This window comes from Erinaceus europaeus, chromosome 18, assembly GCF_950295315.1.
Source record: "Erinaceus europaeus chromosome 18, mEriEur2.1, whole genome shotgun sequence".
Taxonomy (NCBI): Eukaryota; Metazoa; Chordata; class Mammalia; order Eulipotyphla; family Erinaceidae; genus Erinaceus; species Erinaceus europaeus.
Genome location: NC_080179.1, coordinates 3769086 through 3786817, shown reverse-complemented (window position 1 = coordinate 3786817; position 17732 = coordinate 3769086). Strand labels below are relative to the sequence as shown.

Sequence of the window (17732 nt, the reverse complement as noted above, 5' to 3'; positions counted from 1 at the left end):
TATGGGATGATCTCACTCTCAGGCAGAAGTTGAAAAACAAGATCAGAAAAGAAAACACAAGTAGAACCTGAACTGGAATTGGCGTATCGCACCAAAGTAAAAGACACTGGGATGGGTGGGTGGGGAGAATACAGGTCCATGAAGGATGATAAATGACATAGTGGGGGTTGTATCGTTAAATGGGAATCTGGGGAATGTTATGCATGTACAAACTATTGTATTTACTGTTGAATGTAAAACATTAATTCCCCAATAACTAAATAAAAAATAAAAATAAATAAATAAATAACTCTCAGGAGAGAGTTACATAAGGACATCTTACTTTAAATTGAGAGATAACTCATACAATAAGGAAAAATAATAGAATTCTGAAGAAAAAAACAAAACAAAACACCAAGACATGCTTCTGTGTGTGTGTGTGTGTGTGTGTGTGTGTGTGTACACAGGCACAGATGTCAATAGACAGATCTCTGTAAATCTTTTGATGCAAAAGGATTTTGTTGACAGTAAAACAAATGGAAAAGTTTTAAAAGAAGAGAAAGAGAGGAGTAGAAATTCTACCTGGGAGTCACTGGTCGACACGTTATACCAAATGATGGAAGCCCAGGCGTTAGGCAGCTGGCTGACATTGGAAATCATCACCACAGGCAGTGAGTTGGTCTGGTTCAAAAACAAGAGACAAAAAAAAAAAAAAGCACAGTTATTACAGGGAGACCCACTTCCCAGTGATCTTATTGTGACCCTCCCCTTTGAAGAACTCCATTTAGTAAGCCTCACGTATCCGGCGGTGATGTCGGCTCTGCTCTGGTTCCTACCAGGGTTTGTGGAGGCTCTGGGAGGGACAGGGAGAGAAACAGCTATACTGCTTTCTGTGTGTCCTGCCAGTTCCTGTGTCATCTCCCCGACACCTTGCCAGCCTGGGTGCTACCTCAGACCGCATACTTCCTAAGATGCAGATAATTGGAGCTCCAATTGACTGACCAGCAATCCTCTTCTAAGTTACAGCAAAAAATTCTGATTTACAAATTGGTCTCAAGAATGCATCAACATACTCCAAGTATGACCCGATATTTAGTGAGTCAGCTCTAGTGATGAGAAACGTAACGGGGACGGACGGTGAAGGGTCCAGCAGTTTTGGGACCCAAAGCATCCCAGAGAGAAAGAGTTGTCTGGTATGCTGTTGTAGAATTCAGCTTTTACTAACATTCATACGGCAGTTTTCTACCTTTTGAAACAAACAAACAAACAAACAAACAGGGTTTCACAGACTAGTCTGGGAGGTTTTTTTTTTCAGCTAGCTGTAGTCTTTTCTGACAAAGGCTAAACTGTTATAAACAGTAAAATATTCGGCTAAAGAACTTGCCACAGCTTACAGAAACAGAAATTTAGGAGAGAGATGAGGAGCAAATCAATGCACGACCTTACGAACATCTTCACGTTCATCACAATAAAAGAGCAAAGGCAGAATTTTAAAACAGAGAGGAACCAGGCCAGGGTGTGTGGAATCGGACTCACTCGCACGCTCATTTTTATATACTCCTTCAGCTGATAACCAGGTTGGACATCTACCACGCAGCGGGAACTGTGCTAGAGGAGAGGCGAGAGAGTCCTGCGGCGCTGCCTGCAAGAAGCTTGCAGTCGGGGCCCTCGGACTGTTTTGCCATTTCTGTGACCCAGGTACTAGCTCCCCGAACAATGGCACTGAACTCCGGCACTGAAGTGAACTTTTGTGCAATTGTGTAAACACAGAGTAGTGATGCTCTGATGATGACAAAAAATAAATTAAAATGATAATACAGGAAGTCGGCTGGTAGTGCACTGGACTGAGTGCAGTGTGGAGAGCAAGGATCCCCACCTGCAAGGGAGTCGCTTCACAGGCGGTGAAGCAGGTCTGCAGGTGTCTGTCTTTCTCTCCCCCCCTCTGTCTTTCCCTCCTCTCTCCATTTCTCTCTGTCCTATCCAACAACAACAATAACAGCAACAACAATAACAACAATGGAAAAAAGATGGCAGCCAGGAGCAGTAGATTCATAGTGCGGCCATTGAAACCCAGTGATAACCCCGGAGGCGATAATAATAATACAGAAAAGAAAGAAACTCATAGTCAGTTATGGTCAATTTGATGTCTGACTTATTTCTTCTTTGAGCTGAATATTGATTAGTCTAATGTAGTCTTCATATTATTTTCATTTATTTAATTAAAAAATCATATTTATTTATTTATCGTATAGAGACAAACAGAAATCGAGAGAGAAGGTGGTGATAGAGAGGGAGAGAGACAGAGAGACGCCTGTAATACTACTTCACCACTTGAAAAGCTTTCCCCCTGTAAGAGGACCGGGGGCTTGAACCCAGGTCCTTGAGCATTGTATCATGTATCTCAAGCAAGTGTGTCACCACCTGGCCCCGCTTTCATTTACTTTTACTTACTACATCAGAAAGAATTTTCCTTCTGGAAGAATTTTAGTACATGTTATAAATTTTTTTTTAATTTACTTATTATTGGATAGAGACAAAGAAATGGAGAGAGGAAGGGGAGATAGAGATGGAGAGAAACAGAGAGACACCTGTAGTCCTGCTTCACCGCTTGTGAAGCTTTGCCCCTGCAGGTGGGGCTTGAACCCAGGTCCTTGCATGCTGTGGTATGTGTATATTTAACCAGGTGCACCATCACCTGGCCACGTACAAGTTAAAAATTTCAAATATATCATTATATGGAAAGATTTCAGGAAATGTATTTCTCTCTCCCTCTTTTTTTTTTTTTTAAATAACCCAGGGTTATTGCTGGGTTCGGTGCCTGCACCATGAATCCACCGCTCCTGGAGGCCATTTTTTACTCCTTTTGTTGCTCTTGTTGTTGTAGCCTTGTTGTGGTTATTATTATTGTTGTTGATGTTGTTCATTGTTGGATAGGACAGAGAGAAATGAAGAGAGGAGGGGAAGACAGAGACGGGGAGAGAAAGACAGACACCTGCAGACCTGCTTCACCACCTGTGAAGAGACTCCCCTGCAGGTGGGGAGCTGGGGGGGCTCAAACCGGGATCCTTACGCTGGTCCTTGTGCCACCTGTGCTGAACCCACAGTGCTACCGCCCGACTCCCTCTTCTCTCTCTTTTTTTTTTTTTTTACTCCTCCAGGGTTATCACTAGGGCTTGGTGCCTGTACTACAAATCCAGGGCTCCTGGAGGCCATTTTTTCCATTTTGTTATTATTACTGTTATTATTGCAGTTGTTGTTGTTGGATAGAGAGAAATTGAGAGAGGAGGGGAAGACAGAGAGGGGGAGAAAAAGACAGAGACACCTTCTTCACTGCTTGTGAGGTGACTCCCCCTGCAGGTGGGGATCAGGGGCTTGAACCGGGATCCTTGTGTAGGTCCTTGCGCTTTCTGCCGTGTATGCTTAGCCCAGTGTGCTACCACCCACCCGGCCCCTAATTACTTCTGTATTTTAAAACAAAATAAGACACGAAAAATGTGATAAAACCTAGAAAATCCTGGATTTTCATGTTATCTATAGTCACTGTGTGCTCCTTACAACACTGACCTCCAAATCTATGGTCAACCCGTAGAGGCAGATCTGTGTCTCAAAGGTTATGGAATGGAGCTCTTCAGTCACCATGTGACATCCCTAAAAGAGAAAGAAAGACAATTGCTGGACATAGCTCTACAAAAATTTCAAAAATTCTCAAAGTAAATGCTCTCAAATACTTCCTTTGCTGCCTCGGGCATAAGTATTCTTTTGTGTAACCACTATGCTATCTCCCCGGCCCTCCCAAACACTTCCTCTTATGAAACAGCACCCCCGCCCCCATTCTTTTAAAAGCTATTTAGAGGACTGTACAGAGTTTGAGCAATCTTCCTTTCTACCAACATCTAAAATAAGATACTTTGTGGATTTTAAAATCCCAGTATATTTTTATCTCTGAAATTCAGCTAGACTTTGAAAAAGAAACTGATTATCTTTATTCATTTATTGACTAGAGACAGCCAGAAATAGAGAGGAAGGGGATAGAGATAAAGATAGAGAGGGAGAGAGACAGAGAGACACCTGCCGCCCAGCTTCACCTCTCATGAAGCTTTCCCACCACAGGTAGGGACTGGGGGCTCGAACCCAGGTCCTTGCACAGCATTATAATGTGTGCTCAACCAGATGTGCAACCACTCGGCCCCTGATTTTTAAAATCAACCTTTTCCTTTACCAACTTTAAGAAAAGAAAGCCCTATGTGTGAAGACATAGCACAAACAAGTCAGTTTCACAACTTCTTTAAAGATAAAGCAACATTCTGGTTAAATATTTCATCTGGAGGATGAAAAGCATCTGTTTTCCATTGCTCCTTCCAAAGGCTCTGAGAAGGTAACATCTAGAGTTTGATTTGCTTTCCAGTGATGTGAAACTATCATCTGGATCCTGGAGAGATAGGAGGGCAGTTTGAGTGAAACTGGCAAAGAAAGACCCTGAGGGTCACAGCCCAAGAGTTATAATTATTGAGCCCCTGGTGTCTCCAAGTAAAGAGCAGAACAAGAAGAGGTATTAAGCACTCCAAACCATGCAGTGAGGCCCTCACCACTCCCTAACCCTGGCTCAGCACTGAAGGCTTATGGTGAATCAGAAGTGCTGAGCTAGTGTGGGGGTGCCTCTTCCTGGGTGCGTGCTCTCTGGATTGGAGAGAACGTGACCAGAGCCAGCCTGGGCTGCTACTCACTCAGTGACGTGAGGGAGATGACTCATGAACAGAGCTCGTGGTGGTGAGGCAATTCGATTCTTTATTAATCAGGGAGCCCAGGCTTTTAAAGGTTGGACCCAGAAGTGGCAAGTCAGAAATGGAAATGGTTAGGAAAGGGGTGGAGAAAGGCAAAAAGGGCTGGAAATTTTAGGAACTTCCTTAGCAACTGTTGCGAAGGTTTTAACTGGTAGCATTAATATTACCCTGGAGGCAGGGAGGGTCTTCAGGATAGAAAGAAGATACATCAAAGGAATGGAATGGGTGGGGATCTTTCAGACAAAACAATGATTATGTAGGTAATAAGGGAGCAGGCCATAGTATCAGGGATACAGGGTGCTTTGTGAGGCAGGGAGTCTGATAAGACGAGAGGATGGATGTCCCCTCAAGTCAAGCTCTGCCAAGCTCAACCACATCCTCACAATTTTCCGACATCTCCCCCTTTCTTTTTATCTAATGGCCGTAGTATCAGGAACTCAGTGTGCTTTGTGAGGCAGGGAGTCTGATAAGACAGGGCAAACCTTTGGGGTTACTCCTGTCCCTCTTTGCTCAACCTCTCAGTAGAGAGAGAGAGACTGACAGGATAGACACACTCCTCAGGTCAAGCCCTGTCAGGCTCTACCACATCCTCACAATTTCCTGACACAGAAGAACTGGAGGGGGGACAGGTGGTGGCGCACCTGGTTGAGCACACATGTTACGATGCACAAGGACCTGGGTTCAAGCCCCCAGTCCCCACCTGCAGGGGGAAAGCTTTGCAAGTGGTGAAGCAGGGCTGCGGGTGTCTCTCTCCTTCTCTATCACCCCTTTCCCTTTCAATTTCTGCCTATCTCTATCCAATAAATAAAGGTAATTTAAAAATTAAAAAATCAAGAAGAACTGGAGGGCATTCTGCATTCTGGGTGCAGGGCCAAGCCGAGGACAAGGGTGAGGTGCTGTGCTGAACATACAGAGATACCGTGGGCTGGAGAGATAGCATAGTGGTTATGCATAAAGACTTTCATACCTGAGGTTTCAAGGTCTTGGGTTCAATCCCCAGCACCACCAGAAATTAGAGCTGAGCAGGGTTCTAGTCTCTGTCTCTGCCTGTATTTCTCCTCTCATCAAAATCAATAAAATGTTGTTTTTTTTAAGACACTGTAAAAAGCTATGAAAGGGCTGGGGAAATAGCATAATGGTTATGCAAAACTACTCTCATGTCTGTGGCTGCAAGGTCCCAAATTCAATCCCTGCACCACCATAAGCCAGAGATAAGCAGTGCTCTGGGGGGGGGGGGGGGGGGAGAGGCTACAAGGAAGCCCTTTGTCCCTTTTGAAATACCTACACAAGGAATTTGAGAGGAGGGCCAGGCCCAGGAGCATTCTACAAACACTGCCTTTCATAGGATAGAGTTTTTCAAGAGATAGCCAGGTTGATGATCATCTTTCAGTATCAATCCCCACTACACACGCACAACTTCTTGACAGCGTGTGTGTGTGTGTGTGTGTGTGTGTGTGTGTGATTTTCTTATAAGCACCAGCTAATGGATATTCGGCACCAGACAAAGGCTCTCATATGAAATATAGATACGAAAAAGAACTCAGAAGAAAACAGAAAATGCAAACAAGAGAATTACGGACACATTAAGCTCAGTTTGTTCAACAAATAAATAGAAGGGATGAATCAAGCCGTTGTTTGTTCTTCATGAACTTTTGTTTTATGCCCTGAGCACCACTCAGCTCTGGCTTATGGTGGTGAGGAGGAGTTGAACCTGGGACCATGAGAGTCTTTTGCAGAGCCATGATGCTGTCTCCCATGACCCCCTGATGAACTCCGATGGAGCCTTGCTCTGGGTTCAGCAGCATCAGCGGTAGAAGTTCCTCCCCTCAAGTCTGGGTGGGAATCAGGGTGTCGGTCTCCACCCCTGACCCACCCAGCCTCTGCCTTTCAACAAGACCCCAGTGTGGAGGTCGTGAGGCTCGCCGGGTGGGTGCGTCTGTGCTGCACTTAGCCTCAAGAGCAAGCTGACAGTTTCCGATGCTACAGAAAGCTTCAATAATAATAAAAACAATAGTGCTGTGGGATCATGGAGTGGGGTCGGGGAGCGGAGTCAGATCTGTGTCGGCGACAATCCATTCAGATCACATCTGGAACAATCCAAGCGGAACCTGGGATACGGATGCCAATTAGGCGAGGACGCTTTATGGATGATCAGGACTTGCTACTGAGGCCGAAGCAGAGACTGAAAATTCCTCCTTGGGCGACATCCCACAGGAGCTGGGAGCTGCTGCACGAGCCCTAGGCTCCTGAGTGGGTTAGCGGAAATTGCTGTTAATGAGATTCTGCCTGCGCATCCCATTCAGCCACACCTGAAATTACCCCCAGGACGTCTGTAACACCTAACAGCCTTTCCAGTAGCTTCCTCCCCCCACCCCCTGCTCCCACACTGAAATAAACAAATGTCTGTTTCTTGGGCTTAGCAAGAGACGGAGTAGTTGGTTTATGTTTAGCCCTCATGTTGAACAAACATAACCACCTTTCAGACACATATGTATGTTGTTTTTCACTATCAACATATTTAATTAAAATATTTTCTGATGGAGGGAGTCGGGCGGTAGCACAACGGGTTAAGCGCATGTGGTGCGAAGCACAAGGACCAGTGTAAGGGTCCCGGTTCAAGCCCCCAGCTCCCCACCTGCAGGGAGTCGCTTCACAGGCGGTGAAGCAGGTCTGCAGGTGTCTGTCTTTCTCTCCCTCTCTCTGTCTTCCCCTCCTCTCTCCATTTCTCTCTGTCCTATCCAATAATGACGACATCAATAATAACTACAACAATACAAAACAACAAGGGCAACAAAAGGGAATAAATAAATATTTTCTGATGGAAACAGAGGCAGAGTGTGAAAAAGGTCACAGCACCACCCAAGCTCTCCCACTGCAATGGGGAGGAGGCTCCCACCTGGTTCCTACACGCTGCAAAGCAGAACACCAAACAGGCGAGTTTTTTCCATCCCCAGATGTTTAATTTATCTTCTTTCAATGAATTAGAAAAAGGCCAGAGATGGAACCTGCAACCTTTAGAGTCTCAGGCTTGAAAGTCTGGTGCACAAACCACTATGCTATCTCCCTGGTCTCACACTTTTTTTTCCCTTTTTAATTGCCACCAGGGCTATTTGGGGTTCCGTGTCTACATGACAAGTCCACTGTTCCCAAGAGTCCTTTTCCCTCCCCTTTTATTTGTTTTTGTTAGGACAGAGAAAAATTGAAAGGGGGAGAGAGAGAGAACGAGAGAGATCTACAAAAATGCTTGGCCACTCGTGAAGCTTCCCCTCTGCAGGTGGGGGGACAGACTGGGTTATTGCCCATGGTACCATGTGCTTTCTGGCTTTTTTTTTTTGTATTATCTTTATTTATTTACTGGATAGAGATAGTCAGAAATCAAGAGGAAAGGGGGTGGTAGAGAGGGAGAGAGAGAGAGAGACACCTGCAGCCCTGCTTCATCCCTCGCAAAGCTTTCCCCCTGCAGGTGAGCACTGGGGGCTTAAACCCGGGTCCTTGAGCATCGCAACATGTGCGCTCAACCAGGTGCGCCACCGCCCGGCCCATATGTACTTTCTACTTGACGTGCGGCCGCTTGGCTTGCACATTTCCTGCACCACAGGCGTCTCACTGCACTCCACTACGCTAAGCACCAAGACAAGGGAAGAATGCCTTACTTTCCTGGCTCACCCACGGTTTCCGTCACATTCTCGCCGTGCGGTGGTAGACAGGATGATGCAAACCTGTTGTGTATTTGAGAGGCCCCAGGCAAGCACACAGATGGAGACCACATACCATCTGTCCCAACCAAGTTAACAAACTACTCAAAGAACGACGTAGCTTTCTGCCCTGACGTAGACGCGCCCACAGGACCTGAGCAGACGAATTTGGACTCCTCAGATCGCATGAGAACGTGGTGGCCTGGGGAGAGAGCACAGCCATCACCGAGCACCGAGCACCGGGCTCACTGCCAGCTCTGTGGGGGCTCTGACGGGACTGGCAGCTCCCCAGCCTCCACTTGAGTCTAGGAACCTTTGCACTGACGCTGTTGGCAGGCAAAATAGTTCATCTGGGTAGTGCACCTGCTTCGACACACACAGGACTCGAGTTTAAGCCTGGTCCTCGTAGCACTGGGAGCAATTTCAGGTCTGTAGTCTATTTCCGCTCCCCTTACTCTTTTTCTTTCTTTCTTTCTTCCTTTTTATATAAAAAAATTCTTTTATAATTGTTGCTGTTATTATTTTACTTATTGGATAGGACAGAGAGAAATCGAGAGGGAAGGGGGAGGTAGAAAAGGAGAGAGAGAGGGGCCGGGCGGTAGTGCCTTGGGTTAAGCTCACATGGCGCAAAGTGCAAGGACCGGCGCAAGGATCCCGGTTCGAGCCCCCGGCTCCCCACCTGCAGGGGAGTCGCTTCACAGGCGGTGAAACAGGTCTGCAGGTGTCTGTCTTTCTCTCCCTCTCTCTGTCTTCCCCTCCTCTCTCCATTTCTCTCTGTCCTATCCAACAACGACAATAATAACAACAACAACAATAAAAAAACAAGAGCAACGAAAAAAGGGAAAAGAAAAAAAATACATGAAAACAATAAAATTTTTTAAAAAGAGAGACACACACACACAGAGAGAGAGAGACCCGTGGAACGGCTTCTCTGCTCGTGAAGCTTCCTTCCCCCCTGCAAGTGGGGAGCAGGGGCTCAAACCCTGGTCCCTGGCACACACAGGCAGGTGTGCCACCACCCAGCTCCCCTTCCTCTTTTCTATTTGAAAAAAAAAAAATCATAATGTAATTGTAAGACATAGCAAGGAAAAAATTTGCAAAAGAAAAGAAAGAGCTGACCAGTGCACTTGAACATAGAGGTAGCTCTTCATTTTCAAGGTCTGCACAAGCACTCAGCACAGCTTTCCTGTTTTTATTGCTGTTTACAGAAACAGTTTAGCAGAAACTGTTCACTTCCCAGCGTCTCTTCCTGACAGACTGCGTACCTATCGCGTATTAGACACTATCTGATATGCAGGAAGGCAACACTAACACGGAAAATGATGGCATAATTCTATGAGAGAGAGGGACCCCGTCACAGAATCAAAGTTTATTGAACATGATATGATTTCCAACGTGCAAAGTCAAACTGTATGGAAGTGTCACATAAAAACAATCTTTGTTGTTGGTGCTACTCTGGTAGTGACGTCTCTCTCTTTAGAAAGCATCACCGATACTTAAATCAGGGCAGAAGTCAACCAACTTCCCGTGAAAATGCTTTGCGCCCGCTGGTGTGTGGGTGGTGTATCCGTGTTTGAGGACACTGAGCCTTGAAAGAACATCTGTTTGGCTATTTTGTTAAATGAAACTCAAGTCACCCAGGCTTTACTAATAGCTTCTTTGTGCTTCAAGACTTTCCACCACATAAACAAAATCACCTAACACCTCTCTGTGTGGCTAATGCTGTCATTTATCAGCTAAAACCGGCTGCAAATTCAAGAGACTGCAGCTTCAGCTTCCAGATTCCAGCAGTCACCCTCCCTAGCCAGCTGGGAGCTAGAGCTGGGGCTGCAGGCCACAGGCTACTACTCCCCCGGGATCTGTATTTCGCAAGGGCAGACTGATGCCTTCAGGATGCCGCCACTCAATCATCTCCTCACGGCGACACTTTCAAGGAAAGAACGAAGGTGAGAGAAAGATTCAGTAATTGCTAACCTTAATTCGGTTTTTTTTTTTTAATCCTAGGTCAAATCTCAGCTTTAGAATCACCCCCAAAGCTGCAGACAGAGGGAGCAGACCAAGAGGCTGCCCTGACCAGGAAGAAGCATAGGAGCCGCCTTCACAGCACGTCATCGTCATCGTTGACATTCGCTCCTCTAACCTCACTTGCTCCTCAGAGGTGCTGTGCTGTGTAGACTGATTGATTCCGGTTTAAAGCGGCTCTTATGCGAGGCTACAGGCTAGCTGCCTGCAACAGGTGGAGCCCAAACTGGTGCAATTTCCACCCCAAATGATACACGCAGCAGATAAGACAACAGCCTTTTCTTTTCCTTTGTTTTCTCTTCTTTTCCTCTTCCTTCCTTCCTTCCTTCCTTCCTTCCTTCCTTCCTTCCTTCCTTCCTTTCTTTCTTTCTTTCTTTCTTTCTTTCTTTCTTTCTTTCTTTCTTTCTTACCAGAACACTAATCAACTCTGGCTTACAGTGGTGGTGGGGGGGGCATGGCATGGGGTGGGGGAGGGAGGACTGAACTTAAGATTTCAGAGCTCTGGGCACCACGAGAAAGTCTCTTTGTAGAACCATTATGCTACCTACCCCCACCCAGACCATAAGCCCTTCTGCGGAAGCATCACTGTGATTCCCCTCTAACTTTCCCAATGGCGCTGGTATAAGGGAGCCAGCCGTGTGATTTTTGAGCAGAAGGGCAAGGGAAGGACAGTGGCCGCGGCAGCTGGAATGGAGGAGGAAGTGAAGTGGTGAGGCACTACCCTAAACCCTGCAGAGAGCTCCCTGATGGAGATCCCAGCAGCTGGGCGGCTGTGATGAAGTGAAGGGGCAGGACGCTGTCCAAGGATGTCCAGGAGGTGTGGGAAGCCAGCGACAGTGGGAAAGGACATGGACTGCCAGTTTCATAGCAGTTTGAACTGTGACTTGACCACTCCGTGCCTCCGTTTGCCTACGTGAAATAAATCTGACACCAATCGTATCTACTTCATATTTACAAGAGCCATGAATAGTAGCCACAAGAACTGTATCTCTATCTCCGGCTGGGTTTTCAATGTATCTAGGTGTCATATTAAAATTCTATCAACAGGGGGCGCTCGAAGAACATCTTTACATTATCCTGCACTAGTATAATTGTGGGGAAAAAAGAAGGAAATAAAATTATTTTGTATGTTACTTTTGTTTTTAATAAGAAAATAAGAGGAAATCAATCCAAAGCAATATAGGTAGACAGTGTTAAATGATTTGTTGGTTTTCTTCTCAGTAAAAGATGATTTACTTAGATTTTTGTCTATACAGAAATGCCAGTGAATATTTTTATTTAGTTAGTTTTAAGATTTTTATTTTATATTAATTTTTTTTACAATGTTACTATTTAAGTTAGGAAATTTGCAAAACCTTTCTGGTTTTACTTAAGGTGGGAAGATCTTTCTCCCAGGTATTTTGTTTACTGTCAGATCCTTAAAAGCTGAAGCTCTCTTCATGGAATGGATACAGGGGCCGTAGAGGCCAGTTTGAAACTCGGTTCTACAATAAATCCATACTCTATCCAGGAAGGAAGGCTTAAGTCATCTTTCCTGGGGCTCTGGTATTTAGTAAACAATCTTAGGACAGGAATAAAGATTGTTAGAAAGGAATCTATAGGGCTTTAAACCTGTCCTGGATTTTCTGCCCTGACACTTAGAGGGGGGAAAAAAAAAAAACATCCAAAACCTAGTCATCATGTCTTTGGTCAGGAACCGTATTTTCAGCTTCCATCAGAACAAGGTCTCAGTTCCGGGAATTCTCCCTCCAAATACTCAGGACAAGCACACTGCTGATCTTGGCATCTAGGTCAACTAAAGAGGCTTCTCAAAGACCACTCCGCCCAGTATCTGACCACTCTCAATCATACACTGACTTCAGTGTGCACAAATTTGTTCTTTCCACCAGTGAAATAGTAAATCTTAGGTATAAGAGTGAAATTGCTGATAACAAAATGTAATAGGACTGTTTTCCACCTGTGGTTTTCCTACAATATATCATGAAGCTCAAGACTTACCTCTTATCTGTGGGAAAGAAGTGATTTCTAAGATACTTTATAACAGGCAAAGACGGTTTATGTGTATATATATTACACCTGTAAAAGTCAGCCCCATGGACCGCTTTAGCTCATGTTCTTCAAGAGTATTTGAGACTAGGGAAAATGTTCACTTTACATTGGTATGTGCCCCAAAGACAGGTCCATATATACTCAGAGCAGCATCTGTAGGAATAAATATTTCACGATGTGTCATAGGAATGTCTTTTTTTTTTTCCTTCCTTCCTCCAGTATTATCGCTGGGGCTCAGTGCTGGCACTTTGAATCCACGGCTCCTGGTGGCCATTTTTTCCATTGTATTGGACAGAACAGAGAGAAATGGAGAGAGGAGGGGAAGACAGAGAGGGAGAGAGAAAGACAGACACCTGCAGACCTGCTTCACTGCCTGTGAAGCGACTCCCCTGCAGGTGGGGAGCCAGGGGCTCGAACCGGGATCCTTACACCAATCCTTGCTCTTCACACTGTGTGTGCTTAACCCACTGCACTACTGCCTGACTCCCAATACTTTTTTTTAAGAGTATTATTTTTTATTTCCTCCTTTAAAAACTTCTTATACTATCTTTATTTTTGCTTGTAATTCAATACACACGAGTTTGACTTTGTATAAAACTACAGAAGGGCAGGTTTAGAGTTTTGTAAAAATAAGACAGAAAATTATTGTCAAGAAAAATGTTCTCCAAGAAGAACTTTCCTACCTCATTTCCTTTGCTTCCAGCAGTGGACTTCATTTCCTTCGGTTGCTTTGTGAAAGAAAACACACATTTAGATGGCAGGAGCATCACCAGTTACATAAGCTGGTCACCCTACTCAAGTGACTGTTTGGGCTACAATTCTGACTTCTTGGAGAGTAAATCCTGTGTCTTCTAATTCACTGACTCCTGACAGAGCTGCCCACATTCAGCAGAAAGGGCCTTCCTGTTCCACGTCGTGGGTTGCCACTTCCGAAACTTTAGGGGTGAGGGAGGGAGGGGTGTAATGTTAAGATTGCATCTTCTAGCCAGCATTTTTGAGAGAGAAAAAAAATCATGTTGGGATATTTTGGTTTTTTAAGTCTTTTTATGTTTATTTATTCTTGGATAGAGACAGAGAGGAATTGAGAGGGGAGGGAAGAAAGACAGAGACTGCAAACACTGCAGCCAGGCTTTGCCACTTGTGAAGCTTCCCCCTGCAGGTGGGAGGCAGAGGCTTGAACCCCGGTCCTTGCACACTATAACTTGCGTACTCAGCTAGGTGCGCCACTGACTGGTCCTGGGATGTTTTTAGTACTTTTTCTCACCACTTCTTTGTACCTGAAAAGTATCATCAGAGCTAAGCCACGATGCTATCTAGTCTCTGGAAGTGAAGACAGGCGTAGTGGACTAGACAAGTGGGTGACGGGATTGTGTGTCTCGAGGCACAGCAAGCCACTGACTGGCAGTATTAGGCCGATGCTTATGATGGAGATTGCTAGTGTGGGAAAAATGGCAGACCACAGCACAGTGTGTACCGTCTGATCTCATGTAAGCAAAGACTATACATGATATCACATATTTTATATGTCAGAAAAAGCATGAAGTGTAAAAGCCAAGATTTAATATTATTACTTCAAGTAGTGAAACCCTAAGTATCTGAATGTTAAGTTTCCTCCTCTGATTTTCTAACTTTCTTCTATGTTAAGCCATGATTAAAGTTATTGTTCAACAGATAATAAACCTGAAAATGCATTGCAACTGGAAGTTCTGCAAACAATAAGGTTTTATAGTTTTACATATAAAACTTTGTAGATTAAAGACCTAACTGCATTTCCGGTATGTTCCCTGACCTCCCTTTTCCACAAGACCTTTTTCGGAGATAGGGATCTCTAAGGTAATAGTCTCTTATTGCTTCATTAGCAAACATTGTCTGTTATTTTGAAAGTTGCTTAAGGATAAGAATTAAGCCCAAGTGGGGGTATGGACCGACTTGACAACACCCATGTCCAGCAGAGAAGCAATTATAGAAGCCAGAACTCCCACCTTCTGTATCCCGTAAAGATCTTTGGTCCATGCTCTCCGAAGGATAAACAATAGGGAAGTTTCTAATGAAACAATAGGAGAAGATAGGACACGGAACTCTGGTGGTGGAAACTGTGTGGTTTATACTTATTATCCTACAATCTTGTTTGTCATTATCAAATCACACACACATACAAAGGAACTAAGCCCAAGCAAAAACAAAACAAAATAAAACATTAGCTTTTTTTTTTTTTTTTCCAAGAGCACTGCTCAGCTCTGGCTTACAGTGGTACAGTGGATTGAACCTGGGACTTTGGAGTCTCATGTCTGAGAGTCTCTTTGCATAACCATTACGCTATCTACTTCTGCCCAAACATTAGCTTTTTAATATTGTATTTACTTAGCAGTCTCAGATGGGAGGAAGTGTTAAAAAAACAATATGCTTTTTAATAGTGAAGTTCAATCAACAACAAAATGAAAACCAAATGTGTGAATGCCAATATCTTCCTGTTAGCCTAGTAAATCCTTTTAGAGAGTGGACCTCAGAGCCAGGTGTTATCACAGCGAGTTAAGCACACATGGTGCGAAGCCCAAGGACCGGCTAAGGATCCGGGTTCAAGCCCCCGGCTCCCCACCTGCAGGGGGTCACTTAACAGGTGGTGAGGCAGGTCTGCAGGTGTCTGTCTTTCTCTCCCCCTCTCTATCTTCTCCTCCTCTCTCCATTTCTCTCTGCCCTATCCAACAACAACAATGATAAACAACAAGGGCAACAAAAAAAGAATAAAAATGTTAAAATGTGGACGTCTTTGAAGTAAGTCAGTTGTGCCCAGTATTCAGGTGAGGTACCTCCTACATGTTGACAAGCAAATGAGTAGCATGTTTGGGGCAAGAATAACAAAAGAGTCTTTAGGAATCTGAGAACTATGTGAACAGCAAGAAAGCAGGAAGAGAACTCCACACTTAGAGGAAGTGGTAAAAGCAAGAAACCAAGAAGCAACAGGATGAAATTGGGTCAGAGCTTTCTAGATATATCAAGGCAACAGGTACACACTCTCATACCCAAGAACATTATAGATATGTCAAGGCAACACGTACACAACTCTCATACTCAAGAACATTCTAGATATGTCAAGAGAACACGTACACACTCTCATACCCAAGAACATTCTAGAAATGTCAAGGGAACACGTACACACTCTCATACCCAAGAACATTCTAGAAATGTCAAGGCAACACATACACACTCAAGAACATTCGAGCTCCCCGCATCCATCCTGCTAAAATAAGATACCTATCAGCTATCCCTTATTAGATGAACTTAAGAAATGAAATTAGGTTATGTGTTTCCACTAGAAAAAAAGATTCCCTGTCATCATCGTCAATATGAATCAATCGGCCCCGATATGTAATTGGGCTACGTCAGCATGTTCTCTCATTTTAATTATTCAGTGATGGCATATTTTATTTTTCAACAGGTCCTTACCCTCATAAAGGAACACTAAAGATTAAATATATTCAGATGTAAGGCCTGTTAGTAAAAAAAAAAAATGTGTCTCATTAAAAAAAAAAAAGAATCTCTTTAATTTTAACATTAAACTCACCAAATGCCGAAATTCTACTGAGAGATTCCCACTAGAAGATTCTTCAATGGACATTGCTTTGACGTGAGTTCCACAAAGGACAAATCTTCGGTTGCTAGGGAGGGGAATTTGGTTATTTACAAGGCTTCGGGTAAAATACATTTAGAATAGTACAGATTGTACTAAAGTCAACAAATGCCTCACCTGAGAGTAGAAACATTCCTGCAAAACAAGAAAACGATTTTATTACGTGTGCTTAACCAGATGCAAAAACTATACAGAAGTTAGTTTATAAAGTCTTCGTGATTTTTTTTTTTTTTTGGCCATCTCTGGGGCGTCACCTCTTTTAGCTGACATTTTCAGATAGAGATAAATGAGAAAAAGAAAGAGAAGGGAGAGAAACCCCAGCACTGGGGAATCTTCCAGTGAGGTAACGCTAGGCCCAAACCTGGTTCATGAACAAGCAGGCTAATTTGCCTGTCCCGTGAGACTTTTAGTGTAAAACGTCTTTGGAGTTCTGTTCAGTGTTTACATTTCAAAGCCAAATGTCTGAAGTGTATTAACAATATATAATGTTAATCATGATGGAAGAGGAGGTGGGGGGTAGATTGTTATGTGGAAAATTGAGAAATGTTACACATTTACAAACGACTGTGTTTTACTGTCAACCTTTAATCCCCCGATAAAGAAAAATATATAAGTAATGTTAGAAAAGTAAAGTTAAAAGTTCTGAATTGTTTTCTTTCCTTTTCTGCCTCCAGGCTTATCTCTGGGGCTTGGTGCCTGCACTACAAATCCACTGCTCCCGGAGGCTGTTTTTCCCCCTTTTGTTTTCCTTGTTGTTGTAGCCTTGTTGTGGTCATTATTATTACCATTGTTGATGTTGTTCGTTGTTGGATAGGACAGAGAGAAATGTAGAGAGGAGGGGAAGACAGAGAGGGGGGAGAGAAAGACAGACACCTGCAGACCTGCTTCACCGCCTGGGAAGCGACTCCCCTGCAGGTGGGGTGTTGTTAAAATTCCTACGGCTCCTGCTGGGTTGGCTTCACGGGGCGGGTAACAGAGACGCAGAGACAACGGCTGGGCAGGGAAGCTGTATTTCTTTATTCAGGAACAACGATTCATAAACTAAGACAAACTAATCACCAAACAGAACTCTGCTGTCTCTTTGCGGCGGCGCAAGCACTCTCTCTCACTCTGCAACTCAGGAACCCTCTCTCTCTCTTACTCTCCAACTCTAGAACTCTTCCACTTTGGAACCCTCTCTCGGGGTTCCTAGGGGCGGGGCCAAGCGGGCCTGCGAAAACTAACTGGACTGATCCAATTCTCTTGGTGGGGGAGAACTAGAACCCAATGTAAAGCATACAACAGTGGGGAGCCGGGGGCTAGAACCGGGATCCTTACACCGGTTCTTGCACTTTGCGCCATCTGCACTTAACCCGCTGCGCCAACGCCCGACTCCTCCCGAACTGGTTTCTAAAATAAAAGATAACTTATTTTAAAACATCTTATGTGTTCATGTTTCAGAACAAATTGAAAGACTTACTTGTCAATTGATGCTTTCACCTTTACTTGATAATTTAGTTCTGGCAATTTTATTAGAAGTCTGGAAAAAGAGATAAACAAAGAAGCTAAGAGGAAAAGTAAAAGTGCTTAAGATCCCTT

The 17732-nt window shown here is 44.2% G+C and overlaps 1 protein-coding gene and 1 long non-coding RNA gene across 4 annotated transcripts in view; one reads left to right on the top strand and one right to left on the bottom strand.

Moving 5' to 3' along the window:
- Positions 1-17732, bottom strand: part of STAT4 (signal transducer and activator of transcription 4) — a 122829-nt gene that overhangs the window by 14095 nt on the left and 91002 nt on the right. For all 3 annotated transcript variants that reach the window (XM_060177552.1, XM_060177553.1, XM_007521401.2), the window contains 6 exons: positions 17614-17673; positions 16272-16289; positions 16089-16182; positions 13210-13254; positions 3544-3627; positions 562-660 (listed from right to left, as the gene is read on the bottom strand). In XM_060177552.1, coding sequence (XP_060033535.1) covers positions 562-660; positions 3544-3627; positions 13210-13254; positions 16089-16182; positions 16272-16289; positions 17614-17673 — 400 coding nt within the window. The remainder of the gene's footprint in view (positions 1-561; positions 661-3543; positions 3628-13209; positions 13255-16088; positions 16183-16271; positions 16290-17613; positions 17674-17732) is intronic.
- Positions 8471-11416, top strand: LOC132534230 (uncharacterized). Its single transcript, XR_009545904.1, has 2 exons — positions 8471-8882; positions 10460-11416. It is a non-coding gene; the product is annotated as an uncharacterized LOC132534230 (long non-coding RNA).